A 25,218-nucleotide genomic window follows, 5' to 3' on the forward strand; every position below is an offset into this window, starting at 1 on the left:
GAATGTATAGCACACTCAGGGTGAGACTGTTGTCGTATTCTTAGTTCGTATATTCATATTTGTTTTATACACGGGGTAATATTGGTTCTCAGGTATTAAGAAGTGCAGTGGTAGTGATGTTTTGAGCAGTGTAATATTGTGATGTAACACTGAGAAAAAGGTTACAAGTTACTGAAACAGAGATTTTAGGTGAAGCCATCCGGCTCCAGATGAACCCTTGTAGCATTGCACAAGCCATTTAATGTATCAAACTCCAATTTAAAAAATGAAATACTTTATTACAGGGAGAAAAAACAAATCACATTTTAAAGCATGAACTCAAACATGCATATGTGTACAGTAGTTTGCTATGCAGTATACTATACTGTAAGTCAATGTAATAGCCCTAAGTAGCCTCTTGCAGTATGCTCATGGAAAAGATTCACAGATCTAACAGCGCCTTATGTTACATATGGGGTAAACAACTATTAATGCTCCAGTCAAGGAGGGAAAACAAACCATACACACAATCTGAAAACACTTTCTCATCCAGTCAAGTCATAAATAATAGCAATACAAACATACTACAAGCGTACAACCATGCATCTTTTGTCTGAAGGAGAGGGGGGAAGGAGGTATTTTGATTTTTCATTGTCTAAATTTCACACAGATTGAGTTTCCTGACTAAATCATATTGTAGTGCTGTCTGCTCTGCTGATAATCAGTAGAAGAGGGACGTCCAAATTCCAACAATCTAATTCTATAAATTCTGACTTTTAAAGTTGTATGTGACCACATCATTTCTCAAAATATACAAAAGCATTTTCTCAGTTGAGCTCAGCGTCAGAGGACTGAAGGCACTTCAGGCAGAACGTCAAACAGCAGAACCAACAATCCAAAGTCAATTAAAAAAACCCATTCAGTCAGTAGTGCCAAAGCTTGTGTAACACACACACTTCTTCCATTCCGGTAATGTCTCCAATTACAACTCAGAGATTACAATGTGTTAATACGTCCCCCGACAGGAAACAGGACATAATTAAGACTAGTGTTTTGTTTTTTTTATTCTCCAGACCAGAACAGCTAGGCTTGGTTAGGTTTCAGTCAGTTGAGTCCATATCTTTGGCCCATTTGTTTCTGTTTCTTCACCATGTTTCTGTACACACATGCTGCTCCCAGTAAGAAAAACACTGTTGTTGTTGTTGTTGTTAGGCGGTTAATTGAGATTGTTGCGACCCTCTATAGCAGCTTCTGATTGAGGATTTCCCAAATCATTAGTTTCCTGAAGAGAGGCATGTGACACTGTAGAGAAAGAGGAGAATGTTACTTTCAGCATTTATATTTAAAAACAAATGTAGAAAATAAAATTTAACCAAAAAATAAAAAGGGGTTAGAGATACAGTGATTGCAAATTTCTCTGCTGATTCTGATTTCCGATATTTAAAAGTCCAACCTGCTGCGTATTTGAGCCTATTCCAATTTTACTTCTTTCTAACAACTATAACAGACAGTATACACAAACATATTTGGAACTTTATTTAAAGCCACTAGAAACTTGGCTTGAAATAGTAAAAATGCATATATGCTATCCAAGATGAGAGCCTCACAAAACTCTGAGTGAAACTAAATGTTCGTAAGTATTAAAAAACCTAGTTCAAACACAGGTTATCTGGCAGCTCAAACCATTTCTCAGGATTGTGGGGGTGTGATCAGATCACACTTGACTAATAGCTCTGTTTCAGCTCAAGAAATAATACAATTTTATATTCCTTTCAAACACTAGCATTAAAACATTTTACTACTGTATAAACTATCAAATCCTATCAATGGATGCTACTTGGAAAGAAAGCTAACTAGACGCACTGGTAAACTAGGTTAGACCACCCAAATCTGTGTTTATATTTGACTATACCCCCTGAAATATGGCGCTAATTGTTTAAGCATTTTCCATTCACTTACATGAAATTGTTAGCATTAGCTTTTTTATGTGAAACTTTTGAGTTCACCATCAACTACCCCAATGGTCTAGTTATCTTTAAGACCAGTTCAGACCAAAAATTTGCGACGAGACGAGTTGAAACAGGCGACTGACTACCTGCAATGTGCCAATCTGCAATGCTCTAAAAACCTGCCAGTTCACACCAATGCAACTAGATGACACAGTGTATCATCTCTATGCAACAACTCTCTGTACTTCTGTTCTGATTTCCAGCTTTTCAGGCCTATTTTGTGGCTGAATATAATTTGTAGCTTCTTAAAATATGAATGAGACAGTTATAGTGAGATACTGGCTACAGGTGAATTTGTAGTAGTGATGAAACGGTGAAAAACAGAAACAAAACGAGCATCAGATGGACTGTATTCATAATCAATACGCCACAATAATATAAGTAAGCAGCACCAATTAATCAGTCAATGAGAATGTGTGTGTGGGCGAGCAGCAGCAGCGACCCACTGTCTGACAGGACGGAAACAGAGGGCTTGGCGGGGACAGACAGCAAGTTAACATGTTGCCTGTGGTCATTTTGACTCAACCAGCAGGTGTCACTACAAGTCTGTAGAAACAGGTGAAGTGCTTTACTTTCTAAAACCAGGCGCTACGATTTGACCAATGGTGTTGCAGGTGACACCATCAGCCTGCTTGAGTTGAGCTCAGACGGCCAGTTCACACCACTTTAACTTTTCTCTGGAATGTCCTACAATGGTTTGGTCTAGTCGCGAATCATTGGTCTGAAGTGGGCTTTAATAATCAGCTACCAGACTAGCTCATCATTTTTGTGTTTTTATTGAGTTATACCTCCCAGACTGAAATGGTTAGCATTAGCTTTGCTATGCTTCCATTTCGAGATATTCATCAACTCCGTAATTAATAGAGATTTGGGTGTTGTATCCCAGTCTGCCAATCAGCTGAACACAGTGGATTTCAAACCATGTGCAGCATGAATGAGAATAAATTACAATTTATGAAAAAGGTTGCAGCATCTGTAGTCAGTTACTGTCTGTTCGGCTGTTCGAAAACATGAACCACTGTGCTGCACATGCAAGTAAATTTGACCAGCACGAGATTGGCCATGTCTGAGACGTGGCAGATCAGGCTAAAATCATCTGATCAAGGTCACCAGCCAATCGATTAGTGCATCTCTGATCTTAGGTGAATATAAAGTGTATACCTGTTTAAAGGTGAGAGGCCTTCCTTTTGCGATATAGTCAGCGTATTTACAGGCAAAAACACCACAGTCACTGCCGTTTTTCTGCTGGGGAATCTCCTGCACAGGTGCAAAACATTAATCTCACAGTAAAAACAAAAATATTCTGTTTATTTATACGTCATTCATCCTAATGTGACTTACAGTGGCCCTCAGGCTTCCAACGGTCCATTTGGTGCAGTCGAGCTCTCTGCCTTTCTTTACTTTGTGCTCCTCTTTCAGGTAGAGTCTGGAAGATGAACATATTATTGCATTAATGTGCCAGAATACAGGGTGATATGTGGAGAAAGTATTTAAAATGGCAAGATGGACAAAGCGTAAATGAACAATGAGGACTCACAGTAACAGACTGCAGATGTCATCGTGTCTCTGGCCCATCGAGTCATACGACCTCACTGTCCTGGACTTTAAATCGATCACCTGGAATGAGAGAGAAGGAAGAATATTATCACCCCCCCTGAAAATGTTCTTTTTTCCCTACACTGAACCAGAGTGGATGTAATTCGGTCAAAATACACAGACTAAAAAGCAGGGGTGTGACATCATTGTGGTTGTGACTCACAGCCATTGCCCAGTGGACGCCCAGGTGCAGAGGGACCAGGATGAGGTCATAGAGGAAAAGGTCCACAGCCTTGGTCCAGCGCTTCACAGAGGCGTGTCCTCCAGCTTGCCCGCCTCCTCCACCCCGCAGCTTCGGGAAGAAGAAGGTGCTGAACGAGTAGATTTTAAAACCTGCTGCTTCGCCAGAGCAGCGCTCCATGACCAGGGACAGGTAGAAGTTCATCACCTTGGTAGAGGAAACATTTTAAGACTTTGTAAGGACCCATAGACACCCCGATAATTAACTTACTCTCTTTGCATTCTTAGCACATACCTCATCGTTGAGCCAGCTGCCTTCCTGCAGTGTGGCCAGGTCTCTCTGTGTGATGCGCAGTTTGAAAGCGGCACTGAGAACCAGGTTTGGATCACTCTGCGCCAGAGCACAGCTCACCTCCGCCGCCATTTCCTGCACAAAAACACAGCAATAAAATAAAACAAACTGTATCCATGCTTTCACCAACACAGTGACTAAACCTCACTCCTGAGCATCTCACCTTGGTCAGCCTGGGTATGTCCTCATCGCTGTGCCTCGTGTGTGATAAGTGTGCAGGATGTGTGTCAGGGAGACTGACAGCAGGAGTCTCTCTGTCCACTAGATTGAGGCGAGTAGCTACCTCTGTAGAAAGGTCCAAGTCTGCGGCCTGTTTCTGCTAAGAATACAGATATAATACATTTGCTTTTTTGCCCATAATCATAACTTATTGGGTGCTTTGACATGTCATGAGAGAGTGAGAGAAATGCCTACCTTTGCACATCTGACAGTCTGTGTGTCCTCAATGGCTCCACTGAATGTCTTACTAAATGTCAAGCTACCCCGCCTGGAGATGAATCATACAGAGGTTAGTAAAATAGTCAGAATAACACACACACAACAAGTATGAACTCAGACATGCTGCACTGACCTGTCTTTGGTTGCTGGTGCATTCCTCCATGTAAACACACTTGGGGCAGCTGTGCAAATAGGACACGTGTCAGTCTAACAGTAGATTCATTAGAACATGTTTCATATTTAAACAATTAGTCTGTTTATTTAAAGTATCAAAAACAAACACGTCACTTTCTATTAAGGTGAACAAGCGCCTTACCTGTGTATCCCATCTTCCTGGGCACTGATTCAAAGGCTTTTCCTGAAGCAGCAGTTTTGTGATCACCCTGTGAAAGCGACTCACTGGGAGCAAGAGGAGAAGAGGAAATGAGAGCAGCTCATGTCCTGCGGTGTCTTGTTAAATGGACCTTGATGAAATTTCCAAACACTCCACATGAAAAATGGGGCTATACTCACTGTTGCGGTTTCGTTTGGTTGAAAGGTAGTGGTTGGCTTTTGCTGTATTTCTCGGTCACCATCTCCAGCAAGCGCCTGTAGTGCTCCTTATTGTTCTGTTTAATGGCCTGAAGGGAGAACCCAAATACATGATTACTAACACAGCCTAGTGGTAGAGATTCTTTAAGCATGATTAGTGGTGTTATGGGGTGTTTGTCTTGGTACAGCTCTCTGTGGTCTGGCTACAACTTGCTGTCGTTTCATCCACTGCATGGTGTCATACCACACTGGGAGCATTTTAGAAACACAGCATTTCGCTACCCTAATTTTTAGTTTTGCTGATTTTGTTCTGTTGTGTGCAACGGGCTGTGACTGTCAACAAAAAGACAAGGCGTGGATTTTCATGAGCTTAGTAGGTCGCTTCTGAAACGCGTTATGGCACGTCTGTTGGAATTACAAAAATTGAACTCTAGTCTAAGGAGTGCGCTTCTCTAGTTTTAAAAGGATCCCTATCAAGATTGTTTATTTGTTTAGGTGAAAAACATATAAGCTCACATTCATTTTTAGACTTTTTTTAAACTCCCAAATATTGATACCAGTGTCGGACTGCCTTTAAATTTAACATCATAATTTAGACACACTTCTACAGAGACTTCCAACTTATGAAAAATGTGTAAACAATACTGGATTATGAAGTATCTTTACACAAATCCAACCAATAAAGCCAAATTATTATTCTACCTCTTCCACAGTAAGACTGGGCTTGTAGCAGCGGTTGTGTCCAAAGCCATTGCAGGTTGGATCAGGGTTAGTGGTTCCCACCCTCAGAGCAGGTCTGGAGGGCAGCAGCTGGAGGGAGCCTCTCCTCTCTCTGTCCTTCCCCCTGTCGGGGAGCCCTGCAGACAGCCCTGCCCCACTGGATTCAAAAAGATTATGTATATTAGCAAGGGAGCATGTTCAAAAGACACATTGATGGATATGCAGACCTGTAGGTATGTTTACAGCAAACTGGGGGCGTGAAGGTAACTGGATTGCATCTTACCTGTATTTCCTCATTAGAGGAGGTGAGGAGCTCTGAAAGGGATTCTTCCCACTCCTCTCATTCACTCCTCCTACTGGTTTACCTGTGGAGAAAGAACAAAATCAACCAGATGAAAATGGGGATACGGATGAGAGGACCACACAGTTAAAAGATCATTCTCTCCTGCAGTAAAATCTGTCTTCACTTACTCATTCTCCACTCAGTACTGTTCAGCCACGAGGTGTGGAGCTCATCTATCCCCATCAGAGTAACAGGCTGGACCAAAACAGGAAATGCCAGGCAATTAAACATGGAGAATACAAAGCAGGAGGATTAAATTTAAGTCGTGCTTACTTCCTGATCTACTTCTCGAAACTCAACAGGATAAAAGCAGTTTTAAGTATCACTGCAGCTCACACCTGCAATGCAACTTAAGTCACCACCTGTGTTCAGATTTTACTTCTTGGATATGACATAGAGGACTCTGGTCACGACGTTACAGAAATAAATACAGAGAAATAAGGACTGTGTTACCCCCTTGACTGAAAACGGTGTCTGGGTTGTTGTTATGTAGGTGAATCAACTGTGTCCACGTGTTTTTGTAGTTTTATTTTAGTACATACAAACTACAAAAAGTGCGTCGGTAGATGTTTAAAGAAGTCAGATCTGTTATTGCTACACATACAATACAACATTCCTAAATGTGTCCTCAGTGCATTTTGTATGAACGCCTTTATTCAGAACTGTTTACTTCTGATCACTCAGGAAGCATTAAAGTCTGTATCAAACTTAAAATTGACGTGTGTGATGGAAGGAGTTGAAGCACAAACCTGTGTCTCTTCATAATGTCTAGGCTTCTCAGACTTCGTTGTCAGCGGGCGCCGCAGCCTGAGCAGACCTGCTACCCCGGCGACAGTCTTCTTCACAAAGCTAATGACTACATCTGACACACAGAGGACACCACAAATCAACAACTGTCTTCATTTGTGGGAGACATTTTGGAATGAATAAAAATTTTCTGCTTCTTAAACCAACCTCGTCTCCGTCTTTTCACCTCGACCTGGTCACTCTGGCAAACACCGTCTGCAACATCAACACTGTAACAAGAGAAACAAGGTTTGTCAAAACAATGTCATGACACATTTCAGTTAGCTTCGATTTGTGAATATTTTATATCTTGATTAAAGTTCTTAATGTTTTAGGTTCCCCTTTACGGTTTTACAGAGCTGTTCAACTTGATGATCAGTCTATGGTGCGTTTGAACTGTTGTGGTTTTACCAATCAAACAATTTATTTGTCACATGAAATCATAAAATATAATTCCAGTGAATTGTAACTCCCTAAGTTCCTTGAATTTATGCATTACAAAAAAAAGACTGTAATAATGAATACATGTTGGCCAGTCTTAGGCAGGGTCTTCATTTAGGATCTTTGTGGCCTGAGGATAGAAGCTCTTCCTGAGCCTGATATATCAGGTACCTCCTTCTTGACCATCACACAGGTTGGGTAGAGCAGCTCCTATTTCATACTGAGCCAAACTAACAACTCTTTGCAGGGCCATGTGGTCATGTTCTGTGCTGTTTCCGTACTAAGCTGTGATGTTTACTGCCAGGATGCTCTCGACGGTGCAGGAATAGAAATTCCTCAGTGTTTGAGGGGATACCCAGAGCGTCTGAGGTCAAACAGTCTCTGCCTTGCCTTCCTCACCACTGAGTCAGTATGTAGAGCCCAAGTCATGCCCTGGGTGTTTCAACTGTTTAGTCTACCAGTACTGATGTGAAGGGGGTAGACAAAATATTTGAGTTGCAACTAATGATTTCTATTGTTAAGCAATCTGTCCAGACTGCAAAATGTAAAAATGTTGTGGAGGAAAATGCCTATCGTACTTTCCCAGGGTCAAATGTGACATCTTTAAACATGTTTGGGTTGTCTGAGCAACAGTCCAAAACCAAAAGATACTCAGATTCAGTGATATAAACAGAGAAAAGCAGCAAATCCTCACTTTTAAAAGGCAAAAAAACTATAATATATAGTGTTTGCTTAAAAAAATAATCCCAAGGATTACAAGGCAATCAAAGTAATTGCCAGTTAATTATCTCCCACAACAAACTGTAACAAAAATGTATTGTTATACCTCACTAATATAAATGGGGGTGACATAACATTTAAAACACATCTCTCAACACAATACAGTTCAATACTACAATAAAAATCATGCCCTGGATGTTTTGACTATTTAGTCTACCAGTACTGATAGAAATGAGGAAGACAAAACGTGTGGGTTGCAACTAGGGCAGGGCGATATATTCTGAAAATTATATGATGATATTTTTAAGCTTTATGTCCACACATAATATATATCTCAATATGTTTAAATCTCCTCAAAAGCACTTGAATTAATGCTAGGACTGGGAGACAGAATCAAACATAATTTATTATTTTATTATATACTATTTCTGACCAAATACCCTCACTGATGCAAAAAAGTTGTACAAGTACGACTATTGTTTTGTTTTTTCAAAAAATATTACACAATGAGATTTTTGATCAATAATCATCAATATGTGGATATAACTAAGTGGGTTAAGGCAAGCGTTACATAAAAAGTCTGGTAAATTGTGCAATATCACGTTACAACAATATCCAAAATCTAAGACGCTTTATGGTCTTATATCTCAATAACAATATAATATCTTCATATTGCCCAGCTCTAGTAACTAAGGATTTTACTGTTCTTCAAACATCTTTGAGTTGTCTGAACAATGGTCCAAAATCAAAAGATAATTACATTCAGGCAGCAAATCCTCACTTTTAAGAGGCTGACAACAGATAATATATAGTGTTTGCTTAAAAAATAATCTTATGGACTAAATGACTATCAAAGTACTTCCCAATTATTTTTTTACCACAACATAAAGTATCGAAATGTATTGTTATACATCACTAATATACATGGGGGCGACATAACATTAACATTTTAAACACATCTCTCAATACAATACAGCTCAGCACATCTGTACCATTTATAACAGCATCCATAATGACCACAAAGTTGAATCAACATCTCTTTAAAATAGTTCAAACAAAAAATGAACATTACATCTGCTGCTGCTGCTGCTGCTGCTGCTAATAACATGTCCTGCTAGTGTTGCAATGTTGGTCTATATTGCCTCTAGTGCTTTTAAAAATGGTATGTCCTTTTATATCAACTTTGCCTCAAGTTGTAGCACTGAATCACATGTTTGATAATCATTACATTCTTGTGACTAAAAAATCATGTTAAAATCATTTCTTATTGATGTGCTCGAGAAATGTTTTAACTGTATGCACTGTTTTCTTTTTTTGTGTGTGGCTTTGTTTTGGTTTTTGTGCTTTGTTGTATTTTGGGTAGCCTTGTGTAACATCCTGGCCAAGGGACTACAGATGGAAAATAGCTTTTTGGCTAAGTTCATTCTGGCACTTTTATACCATGTGTATTTATCAATTTGCACTGAAACAACCTTCATGAAAGACTGTATTAGCTTGTGTTAGGTATAGGAGTGTACATGATAATACATGTAATTTGTGTTAGCCTAAACATAACATTTAGGTGGCTTCAGGTGCCTTCAGAAAATCATATTAGCATACAAATGTAACATATGTTATTATATATTTTATATGAATGTGTTAAGTTATGCTCAAAAGAGTTCATCGATTAACTGAAATGGTTTCTGTGTGAAATAAAGGAAGTGTTTAAGCTAGCAGTGTGACAGTTTCACAATAACTAACAATACCTGATGATAACTAAGCTAATTTAGCCGTTACTATGTTATGTTGCTCATTGTTAGCTCTGGTCATGTACCAACCGTTAGTTAACGTTAGCTAAAGTTAGCTAGTTAGATGAGTTAACGTTACCGTTAGCCACTCACCTCCTTGGTTATGTTATCGATTAACAGCTATAGGTAACGTTAATCGAAGCATTAATTAGCTAAGGAGATATAATGGTGAATTAGTGAACACCTCAACAGAGTAGAGAAACAGCTTAAATCTACAACTACCGACCTCTGGTAGTTCCGTTTAGCCGGTCTGCCGTGGTTCTCCTGCCGCTGTGCTCCCGCTTCTACGCCAGGTCGCGTGGATACCTCCTCGTGAACGTTACCTTTCCCGGGCCACTCGGTGGGGTTTTGCCTCGTAACGGGCTCAAACAGCGACGAGATTCCGTCAACTATCCATCCATACATCCCAGACAAATACGAGAAGATTGTAGCGCGGTCTTCTACGCGGTCCAGGACTAGTTCACCACAGGTAAGATGTCACACAACGATCTACGACACACACCCTGCCATTAGGTTAGCTTAGCGTTAGCAGTGCGAAGGATGTGCGTCATTTACTGTTGATGTTTCACGAAGAGCGAACGATTTAGACGCGTGCGGAAAACGGGTGAGCGGGGCTCTACAGTGCAACAGAAAAATACACGACCGACCACAAGCGGCTTCTACGGAGATAATAAACAAACAAACCCCCTGACCGAAAGGGTAACGAGCGTCAGTGGCGGAGCAGATGATCATTGGCTGCTGCTGAGACGCTCAAACATCGATTATTGTTACATAATAATGATCAATATCACTGTTACTACATCTCAGCGACTCTCAAGAAGAGAAATAACGGGGAAAGGTTATGTGTTGATTGATTTATTTTATTTGCCAAGCTTGAGAGATAAGACAGAATATTTTGATTATGACCGAGCTGTAAAATGTACTGTAATAAAAATGAAATGTGCCTTTTAAATCTTGTAAACCCATGAAGGTTGGGTCGTCTAGTAGGTAATAATATATATATATTATACATATAAATATGTCCTGAATTAATGGACAAATAATCTAGTTTTGTAGTCACATATTTTGCCATGAGTAGACAGAAAGTAGTGCCAAACAGCATTGGTGGAAAAAACTGCAGTATTATCTCATTCATTTTATTGGTTGAATATCTGTCTCTACTGCTCGGCTGCCAAAAGACTATACACACACTCCTGAAGTAATTTAACACATCAGTATATATTGCAGAGGCATGCTAGCAGAACTTCATATAACATCACCAGATGAAATAAAAATGCTCCTGCAGTGGAGGAAAAGAAAAGAAAAGAAAAGAAAACACACACCCACACACACACACACACACACACACACACACACGACAAATAGTCCATCATCAGCAGGGCTGCTACACTCTGGTGTCTGAGGATAAATGTCTTGCAGGGTTTGTATCTATTACACCAGGTGTGGCTTGTTAAAGGATTATTATGCTTAAAATAAGTGTGATCAATTAAAAAAAAATAAGGGAAGGCAATGTCAGATAAAGGAAAACATTATGAGATATACAAGAATAAAAATGCCCATGGTAAGTCAGAAATAATATTAAAAAACACAAAGTTGAAATATACGGAAGCCCAGATCGGCCATATTCCTAATTAATGTTTTAATGCCTTTATCTTACATTTCATAATCCCGAGAAAACAAGTTCATTATTTAATAATTAAAGCTGAAAATATCAGATCAATGAACACTTTACCACCATTGCCTTTCAGCTTAAATCAGTTGCTACAGTTGTCAAGATACCATCTATGCACACTGGCATGACACTCCAATCCCCACACTACCATACTATACAGTGTGCCAGAGAAAGATTTCGTATGTCCCAATACATAGTATGTCAAATGCAGTATGCCAAAAATACCAGGATGTTCTTCTGTATCCAGTCTGATTTTGCAGTGTGCAAGTAAGCATGCTTTTCTGGCTATTCTGACCCACAATCATCTACGCTGTGGACGATATGTCACATCGACTGAGCTGCAAAAAGATGTCAGCTGATTGACAGCTGTCGGAAGTTGCAATGCAGATGACAGCGCATTCAAGTAACTGATGACTAGTGAATTATAACAGGAATATTAATTGTTTAAGTGAACAAAATAATCATACATATTACTAACAACAAAAGGGTGCAACTATAAAAATAACTGATGGAGAACTGCAGATGTAATTTCATTGTCGCAAATATATTATTATTAAATCGATGCAGTTGTAACAGTGCAAAGTAACAACAGCAGAGCTCTCCGGGTTGATCTCTGTCTCTGGTGAACTCAGTAAGTGGTGTTTGTTTATCTCTAAGATAACAGTTATAAAAGCGTGAGGGTCAAAGTTCAGGGCATAATGTTATGACAGTATTTCCTGATCGTGTGCATACTGCATGCAACAGTACGTACGTTTTAAGGACAGCTACAGAACCTAGTGAAAGTAAAAAGCAAAAGTATGCGATTTAGGATGCATTCCTGATCTCTGAACATAATTAGCCTAACAAGAGGAAATGCTTTTTAAATTTATCTCGTTATCTGGACAGTACAAAGCTCCTTTCTTTTTTGTCTTCTTTTAAGATTATTTTTTGGGCTTTCTGCCTTTAATGAACAGGACAGAGTGACATGGGGTGAGAGAGAGAGAGTGGGGGTTGACATGCAGCAAAGGGTTGCAGCCAGAATTGAAATTGTAAGACAGCTAAAAATTGTATGAGCCTGTACATTGTTTATTGTCTGTTACAGCAGAAGAAAATTCTGAGAGCTGCCATGAAATAAACCCAGTCTGTTTGCTTTGTAAACACATTTAAAATATTTATCAACTTTATGGTAGAAACATAGATAATACAAATAACACATATGGTTCACCTTTATGCAACAATGTGCTCACAAGCTGTGGTGATCGTGGACTTCCAGTAAAAATCAGTGCAAATTTGGACGCTTGTACAACGAACACCGGTCCTATTTACATAGCACAAACGTGTATAAAAACATTAGTAGAAAAATAACAAACAGCATTTAAAATCATGAAAAACATTTCTTGTTACATCTCGAGCGTGACCTTCAAATACCCCCGTACAGAGAATAGAAAAATTACAAATAGAAAATATTAAAAATAATTTATGTACTTATAAAATCACGTCATTAAAAAAAAAATCAACATGTGTGATATTTCTTTCTACATATTTCTACATGGGTGTAAGGCATGGACAATTTTGGATATGCAGACAGCAGACGTTTATTCATTCAGTGGTCGGATAACTTCGGGTCGGGCTGGAGAGCAGATGCTGTTAGGACACACAAAAAAAAACAAAATATTAGATGAGGCGATCAGCATCCAGAGTTTAGTGATATAAATCCGCACATAAGATATTGTCAAGTTAAAGACAGAACCACTGGTGATGGTGCGACTTTTCATTTTTTTGAGTAAAGACAACTGTGTATTTGTTAAAAAATATATTTCAGGACAAATATATGTATATATATTTGTCCTGAATTAATGTATGAGCAAAGAATCTAGTTTTGTAATCACACATTTTATCCTCCTTTGAACCTCCTATATCATCAGCAGATGAAATATTCAGTTCAGTAAAACAATAAATGAGAAAATGCTCCTGCAGTGGGGGGAGAAAAAAAATAAAATAAAATAAAAATCACACATGACAAATAGTCCATTATCAGCAGGGCTGTTACACTCTGGTCTCTGAGGGGAAAAGTCTGCAGGTTTTGTATCTATTACACCTGAGGCCTGTACTACGAAGCTATTTCAACTTACCCAGGATATCTTTTCATTACCTGGTTTGACTAACCCTAACACTGGCCCTTTGGATAACCAGTACTACAAAGCTGGTTATCACCTAGTTCAGTCATCTCTGGGTTTTCTTTTCCAGCCACGTTCATGTGAAAGAGGCGAGGGGGTTAATCACAAGCGACATCATCAGAACCATGAATGAAATGGGCTGCTTCATAGGATAGGCTATGAAACAGTACCAAAAGTCACAGTAAAATGTCAGTGGTGTCTGGTGTATAAACACTTCTCGGTAATCTCAAAATGGCAAGTCTAGAAACATTGAAAACACTGAATTACATCCAAGTAAATATTGCTATTTAGTTGGACGATGATGAATATGTCACATAAAACACTGACTGTTCTGCTACTGAAGTGCTGGAAAAGTAGCCCAGTGAATGACTGATGAGATCTGTCTGTCTGAAATGTAGCATTTATAGTAACGGGAGCCAATTAACAGTGTGTGGATTATTTTACTAATAAAACGTTATCTTTCCTCACAGTGTTCACGACACAGGTGTCTCATGTTATTTATGAGCTGCAGCGATGGAATCAGAGTGTAAAATTAGTGGCACTGTCACTGCAAACTAAGATAAACTTTGCATAAGTTAAAATGCTGCTAAAATCATGTGTTGAGTGTGTAAACAATCTCTCTGTTTGTTAGAAGCTCTGTTTTAAAACCTGTGACCTATTGGCAGGCAGGCAGAGGACGACCTCTTCTGACCTAGCAGTACAACAGAACAGAACGCATATGAATCAGTGTGCAAGGCTTCTGTGTGTAACAATTTTTTCAGATAATGGATTTAAAAAAAAAAAAAAAAACACGCATCTGAAAAAATGGACTCAGTGTGCAGAAGCCTTAAGTCAGAGGTTATACATGTGCACTCAGCAGAAAATGGGTTTTAATAAATTAACATAATTAAAAGGAGGACAATAAGCATGCAGTGCGTATATGTGCCAGACCACAGTGTCATCACCTGACAGTGCACCCAGTGACTGATAAAGAGTCAGCACCCACCCCCACAGGTGCACTGTGCTGCCTTATAATTTGGTGGAGTGAGTACGTTACACTCACACTCACCTGGACCTTTCAGGTAAAGGGGCGACAAGCAGCTCAGGTACAGCCACGTCCTGTTCTCCTGCAGCCAGCGCTGCCGATAACCAATCATATCAGGGGAACAGGCTGACTGTATCCTCCTTTCCTCTTTAGGGGGCGGGGCTAAATGAGTCTCGCTTACTAGGTTGGGAGATGATAGAGCACACAGGTTTTGTGGGGTTTAATAACATGCTGTTTTGCAGGAAGTGTTTGGCCGCCCATCACAAAATCACTTCCAGGGAAACGAGTGACCAGATTAGGAGACATGCATCTAATGCTGGGATCAGACAACACAATACTGATGTCTTTTGATATAGTCAGTGTGTCACATTAGGCGATCAGGAAACATTACTGTTCCACCTGTAGACTGTATATAAAGATGGATGACATAACAGCTCCCAAAAGTGATGCCAAAACATCTCAAGCGCCCCCTGGAGGCTGGCTGCAGTACAGGTTATAAAGCCCGCCCCCTCCCTGTTAGCGGATGGGACATGGACCAAACTAAAAACTCAAAATACGCATCAAATTAAGTTTTTACCAAAGACAGTTTCTATCTTATTAGGTAGTTCTTATCATGCTGATGTTTGTTAAACTGTTTGTTTTTCTAAAAGGTTAAATTAGTTATCTGAAATGATAAAAAGGGTGGGTTGATGTCATGATTGACAGCTGTGTGCGCCAATCAGTGTGCTTGCAATCAATGGCGCTGTTCATGATTGGTTGGACCGGTGTATGGACAGGAACTTGATAACCCTGACATATCTACTGCATAGACTTTGGCTCCAAATGACATCACCAGCGCAAGATTGCAGCGACTGTATCCAGGATATTTTGGCTTCATTTTTGTACAGTGGGAGAAAGTGGAGACCTGTTGTCCATCTTTATATACAGTCATCGGTTTCACCTGTCAGCACCGACACGAATTACAGTGAATCTGGGAGCATTCCCAGTTGCTTAGCAGTAGAGGTGGGTTCTGTCTTTTTCCTTCCCAGGAATTAGAAAGTTGTGAATGTGTAGAGGGTGATGCACATTCTTGTGGCCCAAGGGTGAGATCATAAGACATAATTCCTCAATTGTACATGTTTAGAGTTGCCAGTGGCTCTGTCGTTTTCCGCTATGACAGTGAACAGGACATCACAAGGCTGATATTGTGTGGTCTGATCTCCGCATGAGAGCTATAAAATATAAACCCAGTGCCCTGTAACATCTCCCAGTGTGATATCACTTGCTACTGTTTTAACTAGGCAGCTCAGAAGCGAACAAGTTGTGCTAAATATTTGGCTGTTTTTGAGTGGGATGCCTTGAAATTTGTGGGTGCCTTCACCAGTGTAATTTCTAATGTAACTACACACTGCTCAGAGCCTTGTACATCAAACCACTGTTGAATTAAAAACAAAAACATGAAGCCATGACGCAAGTGCAGTGAATTAAAGCCAGGAAGTGACAGTGTCCCAATCCTTTAACCAATGAATTCAAAATGTCATCCACCCTGGTGCATTCAACTCCATCTCCATCCCCATTTTACCTCACTTATACTTGGTGTTGCTCACCTTGTCTTGCTCCCACAAGCCGCTGTTGGACTTTCTCTAGATGGTGGATATATTCTGTCAGGGATCGCTCTGGATCCTGAGACGCTCCTCCTGAATGCCCCGAGGCCAGAGCACTGCTGGAGTGCAACCTGAGGAGAAAAGAAAATGAAATTTTACTTTAATACCATTAAAATATTTGTGAAGGCTGCTACTTCACAATCTGAAGTTTAAGGAGAGCTCAAACCTGTTGTGCAACCTGAAAGGTGATTTGGCGGGTGGGACGAGAGCTGACACTGCGTCTCTGTGGACGGCACTACTGTCTCTGTTTGGTGGTGAGTCAAACTTTAATCTTGGCTGTTGTTGTTGTTGCCTTAAAACTTCAGCTTTAGGTCCTGTAAGAGACATTAAGATTAAACATCCAGCCACTCATACGCACATGTGGTCAAGTGATGCTTATGATCAGAAAACGTATTCACTGAGCTGACCTGCAGCGTGCCCATTGACAGTCCCAGATACAGATAATCTTCTGATCGCTTTCTGCCATTTCCTGGTCAGGAACCTCATTCTGAAAAAAATATGTGGTCAGTTTTATCCACACACAAAGCTTGGTTACTTAAACCTTTACATCCTGGTTTGCTCCCTACCTTGATACAGCAATGACAACTCGTACAGCAGCCCTGAATCGTCCCAGGGGTCTGTTCTGGGAGGAGAGTGGGGGTGACGGCCGTGCCCCCATGTGGGCAATGAGACACAGCGTGGCCTGCTCACACTCCTGGAAACCTCCCAGCAGCAGCAGCAGGTAACGTTTCTGGTACACCAGAGCTTTCCTGAAGCTCTCAGCACGCAGGTAGCGCTCGTACAACCGCTGAATCTGCAAACCAATAAACACAGGAAAATATATTTGTCAGTGATGCGCTGTATTTAAGTTACTGCTGATGCAAACTGAATATTTCCCACTGCTACACCTTCACCTTCACATTTAAAATTCTATCAATAGAAAAGAAAACAATGCAGTTGTTAATTTTGTAAAAGCTGTTCTTGGATAGCTGATCCCAAAAACTATTATGGCACTCATAACAAATGTGTGTGTGCATGTGTTTCATACTGACCTTGCTGTTGCTCATCACATCATTGATGGGTCTGTTTTCAGTCTCTGTGGTGACCTTGGCGAGCTCGTTCTCGGTGCGCCGCAGCTGTCGCTCCAGGCAGGTGAGTCTATGTTTGAGGGTGGCTCTCTCCTGACTCAGTGATGTCAGACGCTCCGTCAGCTCCGAGTTCTCCTTCAACAACCTTTCCAGCAGAATGGGCGATGACGGCGTCTACGCAGAGAAAAGTAAATTTATTTTACAACAGTCCAGTAAGTTTACGTTTCTATAACACCAGCCATAAAGTGCAGGGGTCTGTGGCAGAGCACCAAGTTCTAGTTTTTACTGTAGTGTTTGTGTACCTGCTGGTTTTTCTGTGTGCTGCCTGATGGGAAGTCACTTTGGAGCTGCTGTGAAGATGCAGCCGCGTGTTGCTGCTCTGTGGTTCGTCCAGACAGCCTCTGAGCAGCCATCTCTCTCTCCTCCCTCTGCAGCTCAGACAGAGTGCGCTGCAGCTCCTGCATGCGCTGCTGGTCCTGTTGCCTCAACAACTCCAACTCACACTAAAAGTAAGAAAGATTCATGGAGGTGTTTGTGTGGATCCGAAGTTATCTTAAATATGTCAAAAATAAGATGATTACATCTGTGAAATTGGTAATTAAAGAAGTAGGTTGATGATATTTTACCAGTTTGCTGTTGGTCCTCTCGTGTCGCCGCTCCCTCTCGATCTGCTCCTGCCTCCCCTTCCTCCTCTCTCTGTCCCACTGCTCCTCCCTCTCCCTCTCTTTGTCCTTCAGCAGTCGCAGTCTCTCCTTCAGCTCGGCCAGTTCCCCCCTTTGGTGTCTGGACCGCTCCCGCTCCACCTCTAAAGCACAGGTGGCCTCCTGTTTCTGCTCCTTCAGCGTCTCCATAGCTACACGATGTCGGGTGGCAGCCTCCTGCTCCCTCTGCAGCTCCTCCCTCTTCGTTCTGTCCTCCTCTTCCCATTTCCTCCTGCTCTGCAGAAGCTCCGCCCTCAGTTTGTCCATCACAGCTGCCAGCTCCTCCCCCTGCCTTCGCTCCTGCTCTAGCTGGGCGCGCATGTCGGAGATGAACTTCCTGTCTCTGGCTGTGTCCGCCTCGTGTCTGCGGCTGAGTTCATCCACCTGCCTGGAGCTACGGTCTCTCTCTTCATCCAGCTTCCTGTGAGCATCCGCAAGCTTGGAGTGGATGTCTGTCAGGCGAGACTCTGCTTCAGTCAGGAGGCGCTCAAGACGAGTCTTATCTTGCAAGTTGAGCTCTTGTTGGCGAGCAGAAAGTTGGCGTTGATCTTCTAGCTCCTTCTGGGTGTCGGTGAGGCGTTTCTCCAGCAGCACGCTGCGGGACTGTTCGATCTGAAGCTCTCGCCTGAGGTTGCTGCAGGCCACCGTCTCCTGCTCCAGCTGACCCTTCAGAGTCGTGACCTCTGACCTCTGCTGCTCAGAAGATACATGCACAGCCTGGAGAGGGAAGAGGAGGGTCATCTATTAAGTTTAAAAAGGGAAAGCTAAAGTGCACTCTGGTTACACATTCTTGATGAAACAGATAAAAAATAAATAAATCAGGCTCCTCCTGGTGCTCCTAATGGCATTTGCAAGAATCCACCATGCCTAAACAAAAACAACAAATTAAAGCCGAGGAGTCTGTAACACACTGTCAGTCACTGCTCCTGCAGTGCGCACGGCCAACAGGGCAAGAGACAAGTAAGCAGAAGAAGACCTGTGAAAGTGACAACAAGCCTTTTGTTGTCGGTCTTCTTCTATTTACTTGTCTTTGCGGTGTATACTGTTGTTGGGAAAGGGCAATGGACAATGACCGGAGCTTCTCTTTCACACATGTAGCACACAACCGGAAATTGTCTCTGTCAGAAGTGTTCTCACGTACTGGAAATACGCTGTTGAGTTTAGGTGAAAGGTTGTACTTGGGTAGAGCGTGCAGGAGGGTGACACCATGGTCAAGTAGCCAGTTCACAGTTTGATCTTAACCAACCAAGTAACCAACTCATCTTACCTCTCTTTGTTCCTCCACCTCTCTGTCCTTACGGAGACTGAGCGCTCTCTCCTGCTCCAGTTGTTGTTGGAGCTCCTGGACTATGGTCTGCTCCCTTCTAAGAGCCTCCTCACCCTCCTCTACAGCCAGCCTGAAGGAGAAAAAAGCAAAACTGAAACCTCACATTTTATCAGTTTGGTAGCATTACATGAAGTTCGTGTGAGTGTGACAACATGGTGAAGAGAGAGGAAGTTCATATCAGCACCACCAACACCTAAAACAACACAAAAATCCACTGAAGCTAAAGGACTTCCCTAAATCATGTTGTAACAATACATAAAATGTGATTATTTGTAAATTAGGGAGGCGAGCAGTTACACCAGGCACTCACTGGTTGATGTAAGCGTAAAAAAAACCTTTTATTTATTTGGATTTAATCTAATTCACTAATGTTTAAATATAGTTTGAAGAGCTATGGAAGCCGAGAACAGCCATGTTTGCAATTACCTTTTTTAAATGGCGCTATATCAAGATCGGAAGTTAATCATTTCCTTATCACAAGAAAATAAGCTTTGTTATCCTCAACATCCTCTTATTAGACTACTTATCATGTTTATCAGAGAACAGAGGTCCTGTGCCAGCACGCATAGATAGCGTCTTGACAACTGCAACAACTGATTTAAGATGAAATTGTCAGATAAAGTCGTACCCATTATTGATTAACCCTCATGTTCTCTGGTGGTTCTTAGTGTGGGCCTTTTCAGCCCTTTGAAGGCAGCAGGTATCTGTTCCGTCTGCAGTCTCTAACTGAAGTGATGTTTTGCACTATGAAGCACTGGCGTCAAAATATGAGCAATGAGACTTTCAGGCGATACAGTAATAAAGTGGGAACACTGTGTCCTCTTGTTTGCAGACACCACAGGCTCTATTATCGTAAATCACAGTGCAGCCAGAGCGAAGTGCGGCAGGAGCATGCCAAACACACTTTTGGTAATGTCATGGTTGGGCTCCCTTGGCGTACTTGTGGTGCATTTGGGGCACGAGGTGGAATAAGAAAGAACACATTATTATAGATGGAGCCATTAGAGGCTTATCACATTAACTACTTTCACCCCCTTTAATCACAGAGCATATGATGCGCTGATAGTTTGTGAATCCTGCAAAGAGTTTTCCTCAGAGGACACTTATTGTTGTCTGGGACTTGGGACAAAAATGTTTTTTTAAGTTCTGAACCTGAACAATCCCTACCACATTACTGATGATCATTTTCCACAACTTGTGAAGACACTGTGCTTGAATGCGGCTATCCAGTGTGTGTAATATACCTCAATGACTGTATTTTGTTCTTCTGCTCTTGCTGAGTGTCGTGAGCATATTTCAGCTGTTTATGGCTCTCCTCCAGCTCAGACCTCAGCTGGGATTCAACCTGTCCGTCAGTCCGGAGTTGATCTCTGTGCCAGTCGCCTTCATCTCTGTAGTCAGTCTGAGCAAGAAAGAGCGTAATCAGCACAGATACTCAACAGAACTGAGAGATTAACTCAGATTAAAGGTTGAATCTCTCTTATCTTAAACTTAAATGAAAAGCGGAGGAACTCTGACAGAAATGTCTCAAAGCCAATGAGGTTAAGATTTAAAACAAACTGTCCTTTCACTGGATGATTGTAAAGTCTCTTTAACACCACAGAAACTCACCTGTGTGTGTCTCTGGGCCATTCGACAGAGCAGCTCTCTGAGAGCAATCACAGTCTCCTGCAGTGCCCTCTTCTCCTGCTGCCAGCTCATGGGAGGGTTGGAGGATGAATTGTCCTGGCGGTCCCTTATAAAGGAGCTATCTTTAGAGTGATGCTCTATGTGACTCAATGAGAAGGCTCTGACATCGGAGACATGAGGTTGTGTTGAAGACGTGGCACGGCGTTGGGACAGAGTGAGAATTCTGCAGCTTTCTTGATAAACTTTCTTCAACAAACCCTGAAAAAAGAAGAAACTGAGTAAAATCTAAGATGACTGTCAAATGAACAGAATCACTGCAAAGTATAAATGAGGCCTACCTGAAGCTCAGGTGACAACAGGTCATCACTGTAGCTCATACTGCCTGCAGCACTGTCTGTGTTGACTGTGGGGTTCATTCCTCGGCAGCGGAGGTACTCAAGAAACTGAGCATCAAGCCTTTCAGTCTGTTCCAGCTCCACTCTCAGCCTCGCACCCAACTCTGAACTCACGTCTGAAGCACAAGAGGAGAGCACAAGGGTTACATTTATTCTTTCATTTTCTACAACCACTTACACCCTGGACAGGTCGCCAGACTATCACAGGGCTGACACATAGAGACAGACAACCATTCACACTCACATTCACACCTACGGACAATTTAGAGTCACCAATTAACCTGCATGTCTTTGGACTGTAGGGGGAAGCTGGAGTACCCGGGTAACACCCACGCTGACACGGGGAGAACATGCTAACTCCGCACAGAGGGGTTCGAACCCGGGGTGGGGGGTTCGAACCCCTCTGTGCGGAGTTTACATGTGGAACCCTCTTGCTGTGAGGTGACAATGTTAACCACTGCACCACTGTCACAGAAGAGTTTACACATCTGGTGATAATCTATATACAGGGCTCCTACACTTTTCCCAAAGTCAAATTCAAGCACTTTTCAAGCATTTTCAAGGTTTTCCAGTGCCTTACAGCTGTGGTAAATTACATATTTATATTCAGTACATACACTCAGTGGCCACTTTATTAGGTACACCTGTACAATCTCGTACAATCCAACTTATTTTATTTCTTTATCTAAAAATGAACTATTAGGTCAGACGGTCATTTATCATGGAAGTGGTGCAAGCACTTCACTAATTCAGGCATTCAAGCACTTTGCAAACCTTGAAAACACGACATTAAAATTCAAGTGTTTTCAGGGCTTTCCAGCATCAATACGAATCTTGCCTATCTTTCTTATTGTCAACATACTCCAAAAAAAGATCAAAACCAACAATAAATTGATGCTGCTAACTAATTATCGTCTATCTCAGCAGTTTCCAACTGGTCCAGCCACAGGGTCCAGATTTCTCCTATGTCATTAATATATTCAGCGTCATACTTGCATTTGGCCATGTTGTCTAACTAGTTTGCTGTCTATCTCAAGTAGCTGTCAGTTAGTCACTATACTAGTCAATATTGTCCAAAAATTATCTAAAAAAAAATGTTAATACTCACTGCTGCCATATCCATCACTGGCCCATTCTGGTGCTGACATGGAGGAGGTGGAGCCAAGAGGAGATGGAGGCTCTGTTAGGTCAAGATCTTCCAACTCATGCACCTGAGAAAAAGAAAAATTAAATATTTAACCACATCTGCACCAAAGGAAAAACCAAAATGGCATGTCTGTAAGTGTAAGGCCACGTACTTTATCAGTGTCCAGCGAGTCAAGCATGGAGAAGTTGTCAGACACCGACACAGAGCCTGGGGAGTGGGTACTCTGTGTGGCTGGATCTGGTGTGATGGTCCTGGAGTGTGGTGGAGGCTCCATCAAAACCCTGGGAGATGTCTTGACCTGGTGGACGTCCACGCCCGTGCTGTTCAGAGCGCTCAACTCAGACAGACGAGAGCCGAGAACAGAGGCGTGGAATCGTTCTGGGAGTCTGTCCTCGGAGCATTCGAGTCTCCTTAAAACCTCTGGAGAACTGAGGGAGGCTTCGTCACGAGAGACGCTCACAACATCCTCAAAAGCTCGGTGAGAAATATCTGACAGATGGAGAACATGTGTCATGATGAGAACATGCTTCTGTTGTTGTGCCTTCGTTTTCAAAGGTTCCCTGTGAAGTTTGAGAGCTCTAATAGTACATAAAAATAATTTGCAAGCTGGGGGTGTGCTGACCACCATCTACTAACATACTGGATAAGTACCTTATGCAACCCCACTTCAAAACATCACAGCTAGTACTCACCCTTTTGTGGGTATCCTTGTTGGTGAGGAAGTGCGTCCTGCCGGTGACAGTGTTGTCTGAGTTGCTGTAGTTCTCTTTTCTGATAGGCCAGTTCCTCTTCCTGTACAGCCAGGTCTTCTTGTAGACCTTGGAGCTCCTCCTTTAGCCGCTGGTTGTCAGTCTCCAGGTCGACGAGGGCACGGTCTTTGGTCTGAATGACAGACGTAAGTTTACGATATTGACACAGACAATCTCACAACAAAGAGTCTCACTGGTGTACAGTTTATATCTGATATTCTGTACTCAGTTGTCATATCCCCACCTGTCCTTCCTCATGTAGCTTCTCAGCCCTCTCTGTACTGGTACTCAGACCCTGTTTCACCGCAGTCAGCTCCGCCCTCAGAGCCTGATGCTCTGCTCTCAGTCTGCCGAGCTCAGTCTCTCTCTGTCTCAAGGCAGCGTCTGCTTTAGCCAGGGTCACCTCAGCATGGGTCTGAGACAAAGACATACATTCCTGTTAGCAGCAACATGGTGCCTTTCTTAGATTCATAATCATGAGATCCTGCATCCACATCAGTATTTAAACTTTTGTTCATAGTTTCCAGAGTGCTCTGGAAGAAGTTGCTTACACAAGAGCAACAACCAAACCTGCTTTACAGTGTAAAAAGCAATTTAACCGGCACCACATGTACATGCCGTTTTTATCTGTTACATTCTTTTATATCTACTGCTAGATACCTCTTTGCACTAGAATAATGGCTACATTTGCCTCAAACAGCTATCAACTTATCAAAAACAGATCAGACTGCAAAGACATGCAGCAGCTCAACACATGCACTACAGCCTCCATGCATTCTTTAACAACCACAACTTCTCCTTACCACATCCTGCCAAGATACAGCGTAAAGAAATGAAAGATAAAGTGCATCAGAGCTTTAAAACAACTACAGCTAACAAAGATTTTCCCCTGTCTTCCTCATTTCAGTGTCACTTCCTCTGTGTTAGTAAGATTCTGCTGCCTCAGGAGCGACGCTCTGTTGTGACGTGTTACAGCGGTTAATTATAGCCAGATGTGGTCCCGCCTGCAGCCGCTGGCACAGCTGTATGCTCGCGAAAAAAAAGAAAAAGTAGCAGCAAGATATTTCCTGTTTGGACATGGGGCCTGTTGAAGCAGGTTTACTAAATTATCTGAGTGACTTTGCCAGTAGAAACCTGGTTCTTGTTCTGGTTCTTACGACCAGATTAAAAAGGTACAATCAGTGCTTTTTTTGACCTCATAAACTTCCAAGTAATGTATATTCAGAGACACAATTACAGCGACTGAAAAATGGTGTGTTTAACTGCTGTATCTTTAACTAATTATGTACACAAACTTCTTTACACCATTAAAATCTTGGGTAATTCATACCTTACATTTGGTTATTTTCTAGATTAGGGTTCCTACAGCATAAGGCAAGTTAGATTTACGACTTTAAGACTTTTAATGCCACCCGCAATGAACAAAAGACCACTTTTTCAATTACTAAAATTATAGAAAAGAAAAACATGAACCAACATATTTCACGGCAATGTTGCCCATAATAAGTCTCCTACTCCCTCCTTTAACACCAAAGTATCTCTGAACATTCGAGTGTATGCCTACACAGAAAGCAGAGATCTGTTGCTGACCCTGTAGTGGTATCGGAGATGAGGGTGGAGGCGTGACAAAAATGAGGGTAGAACAGAACTGGGAATTTACTGGGGTTTGTTGGCAGGTTTTCTGGATTTTATGTTTCTCACTCTGCATGTGGGATTCCACGACCTTCATAGCCATCGTGCCGAGTTTGAAAAACCTTTTTGCATAAAATACATGGACCCTCATACACATTGTCTTGTATGGGTGTCCGGCATGCTCCGAAATCTTG

General features: G+C 41.8%; 2 protein-coding genes across 10 annotated transcripts in view; both read right to left on the reverse strand.

Annotated features, from left to right (window-relative positions):
• Nucleotides 1-252: 252 nt before the first annotated feature.
• senp2 (SUMO specific peptidase 2) lies at nt 253-10,489 on the reverse strand. 2 transcript variants are annotated; one of them, XM_050061136.1, is made up of 17 exons: nt 10,109-10,489; nt 7,103-7,164; nt 6,898-7,010; nt 6,277-6,343; nt 6,089-6,170; nt 5,788-5,962; nt 5,068-5,174; nt 4,871-4,953; nt 4,688-4,736; nt 4,531-4,603; nt 4,280-4,432; nt 4,060-4,191; nt 3,748-3,972; nt 3,526-3,605; nt 3,330-3,414; nt 3,150-3,245; nt 253-1,281 (listed from the first exon to the last, which is right to left on the reverse strand). In XM_050061136.1, the coding sequence occupies exons 1-17, from the start codon at nt 10,285-10,287 to the stop codon at nt 1,219-1,221; spliced, it is 1,824 nt and encodes a 607-aa protein (XP_049917093.1). In that variant the 5' UTR covers nt 10,288-10,489; the 3' UTR covers nt 253-1,218. The 2 variants fall into 2 exon arrangements, with proteins under 2 accessions (XP_049917093.1, XP_049917092.1); XM_050061135.1 differs by having other exon boundaries at nt 4,280-4,435; nt 10,109-10,484.
• Nucleotides 10,490-12,598: 2,109 nt separating this feature from the next.
• pcnt (pericentrin) overlaps nt 12,599-25,218 on the reverse strand; it is a 53,908-nt gene continuing 41,288 nt past the window's right edge. For 7 of the 8 annotated variants that reach the window (XM_050061132.1, XM_050061134.1, XM_050061131.1 and 4 more), the window contains 16 exons: nt 23,637-23,807; nt 23,336-23,525; nt 22,795-23,132; nt 22,605-22,707; nt 21,440-21,612; nt 21,084-21,359; nt 20,717-20,874; nt 19,413-19,542; nt 18,071-18,862; nt 17,747-17,947; nt 17,409-17,618; nt 16,944-17,170; nt 16,785-16,864; nt 16,544-16,691; nt 16,321-16,448; nt 12,599-13,177 (listed from right to left, as the gene is read on the reverse strand). In XM_050061132.1, coding sequence (XP_049917089.1) covers nt 13,137-13,177; nt 16,321-16,448; nt 16,544-16,691; nt 16,785-16,864; nt 16,944-17,170; nt 17,409-17,618; nt 17,747-17,947; nt 18,071-18,862; nt 19,413-19,542; nt 20,717-20,874; nt 21,084-21,359; nt 21,440-21,612; nt 22,605-22,707; nt 22,795-23,132; nt 23,336-23,525; nt 23,637-23,807 — 3,366 coding nt within the window. In that variant the 3' untranslated portion in view covers nt 12,599-13,136. The remainder of the gene's footprint in view (nt 13,178-16,320; nt 16,449-16,543; nt 16,692-16,784; nt 16,865-16,943; nt 17,171-17,408; nt 17,619-17,746; nt 17,948-18,070; nt 18,863-19,412; nt 19,543-20,716; nt 20,875-21,083; nt 21,360-21,439; nt 21,613-22,604; nt 22,708-22,794; nt 23,133-23,335; nt 23,526-23,636; nt 23,808-25,218) is intronic. The other variant, XM_050061133.1, reaches the window with a different exon arrangement.

This window comes from Epinephelus moara, chromosome 14 (assembly GCF_006386435.1).
Source record: "Epinephelus moara isolate mb chromosome 14, YSFRI_EMoa_1.0, whole genome shotgun sequence".
In the NCBI taxonomy this organism is placed as follows: domain Eukaryota; kingdom Metazoa; phylum Chordata; class Actinopteri; order Perciformes; family Serranidae; genus Epinephelus; species Epinephelus moara.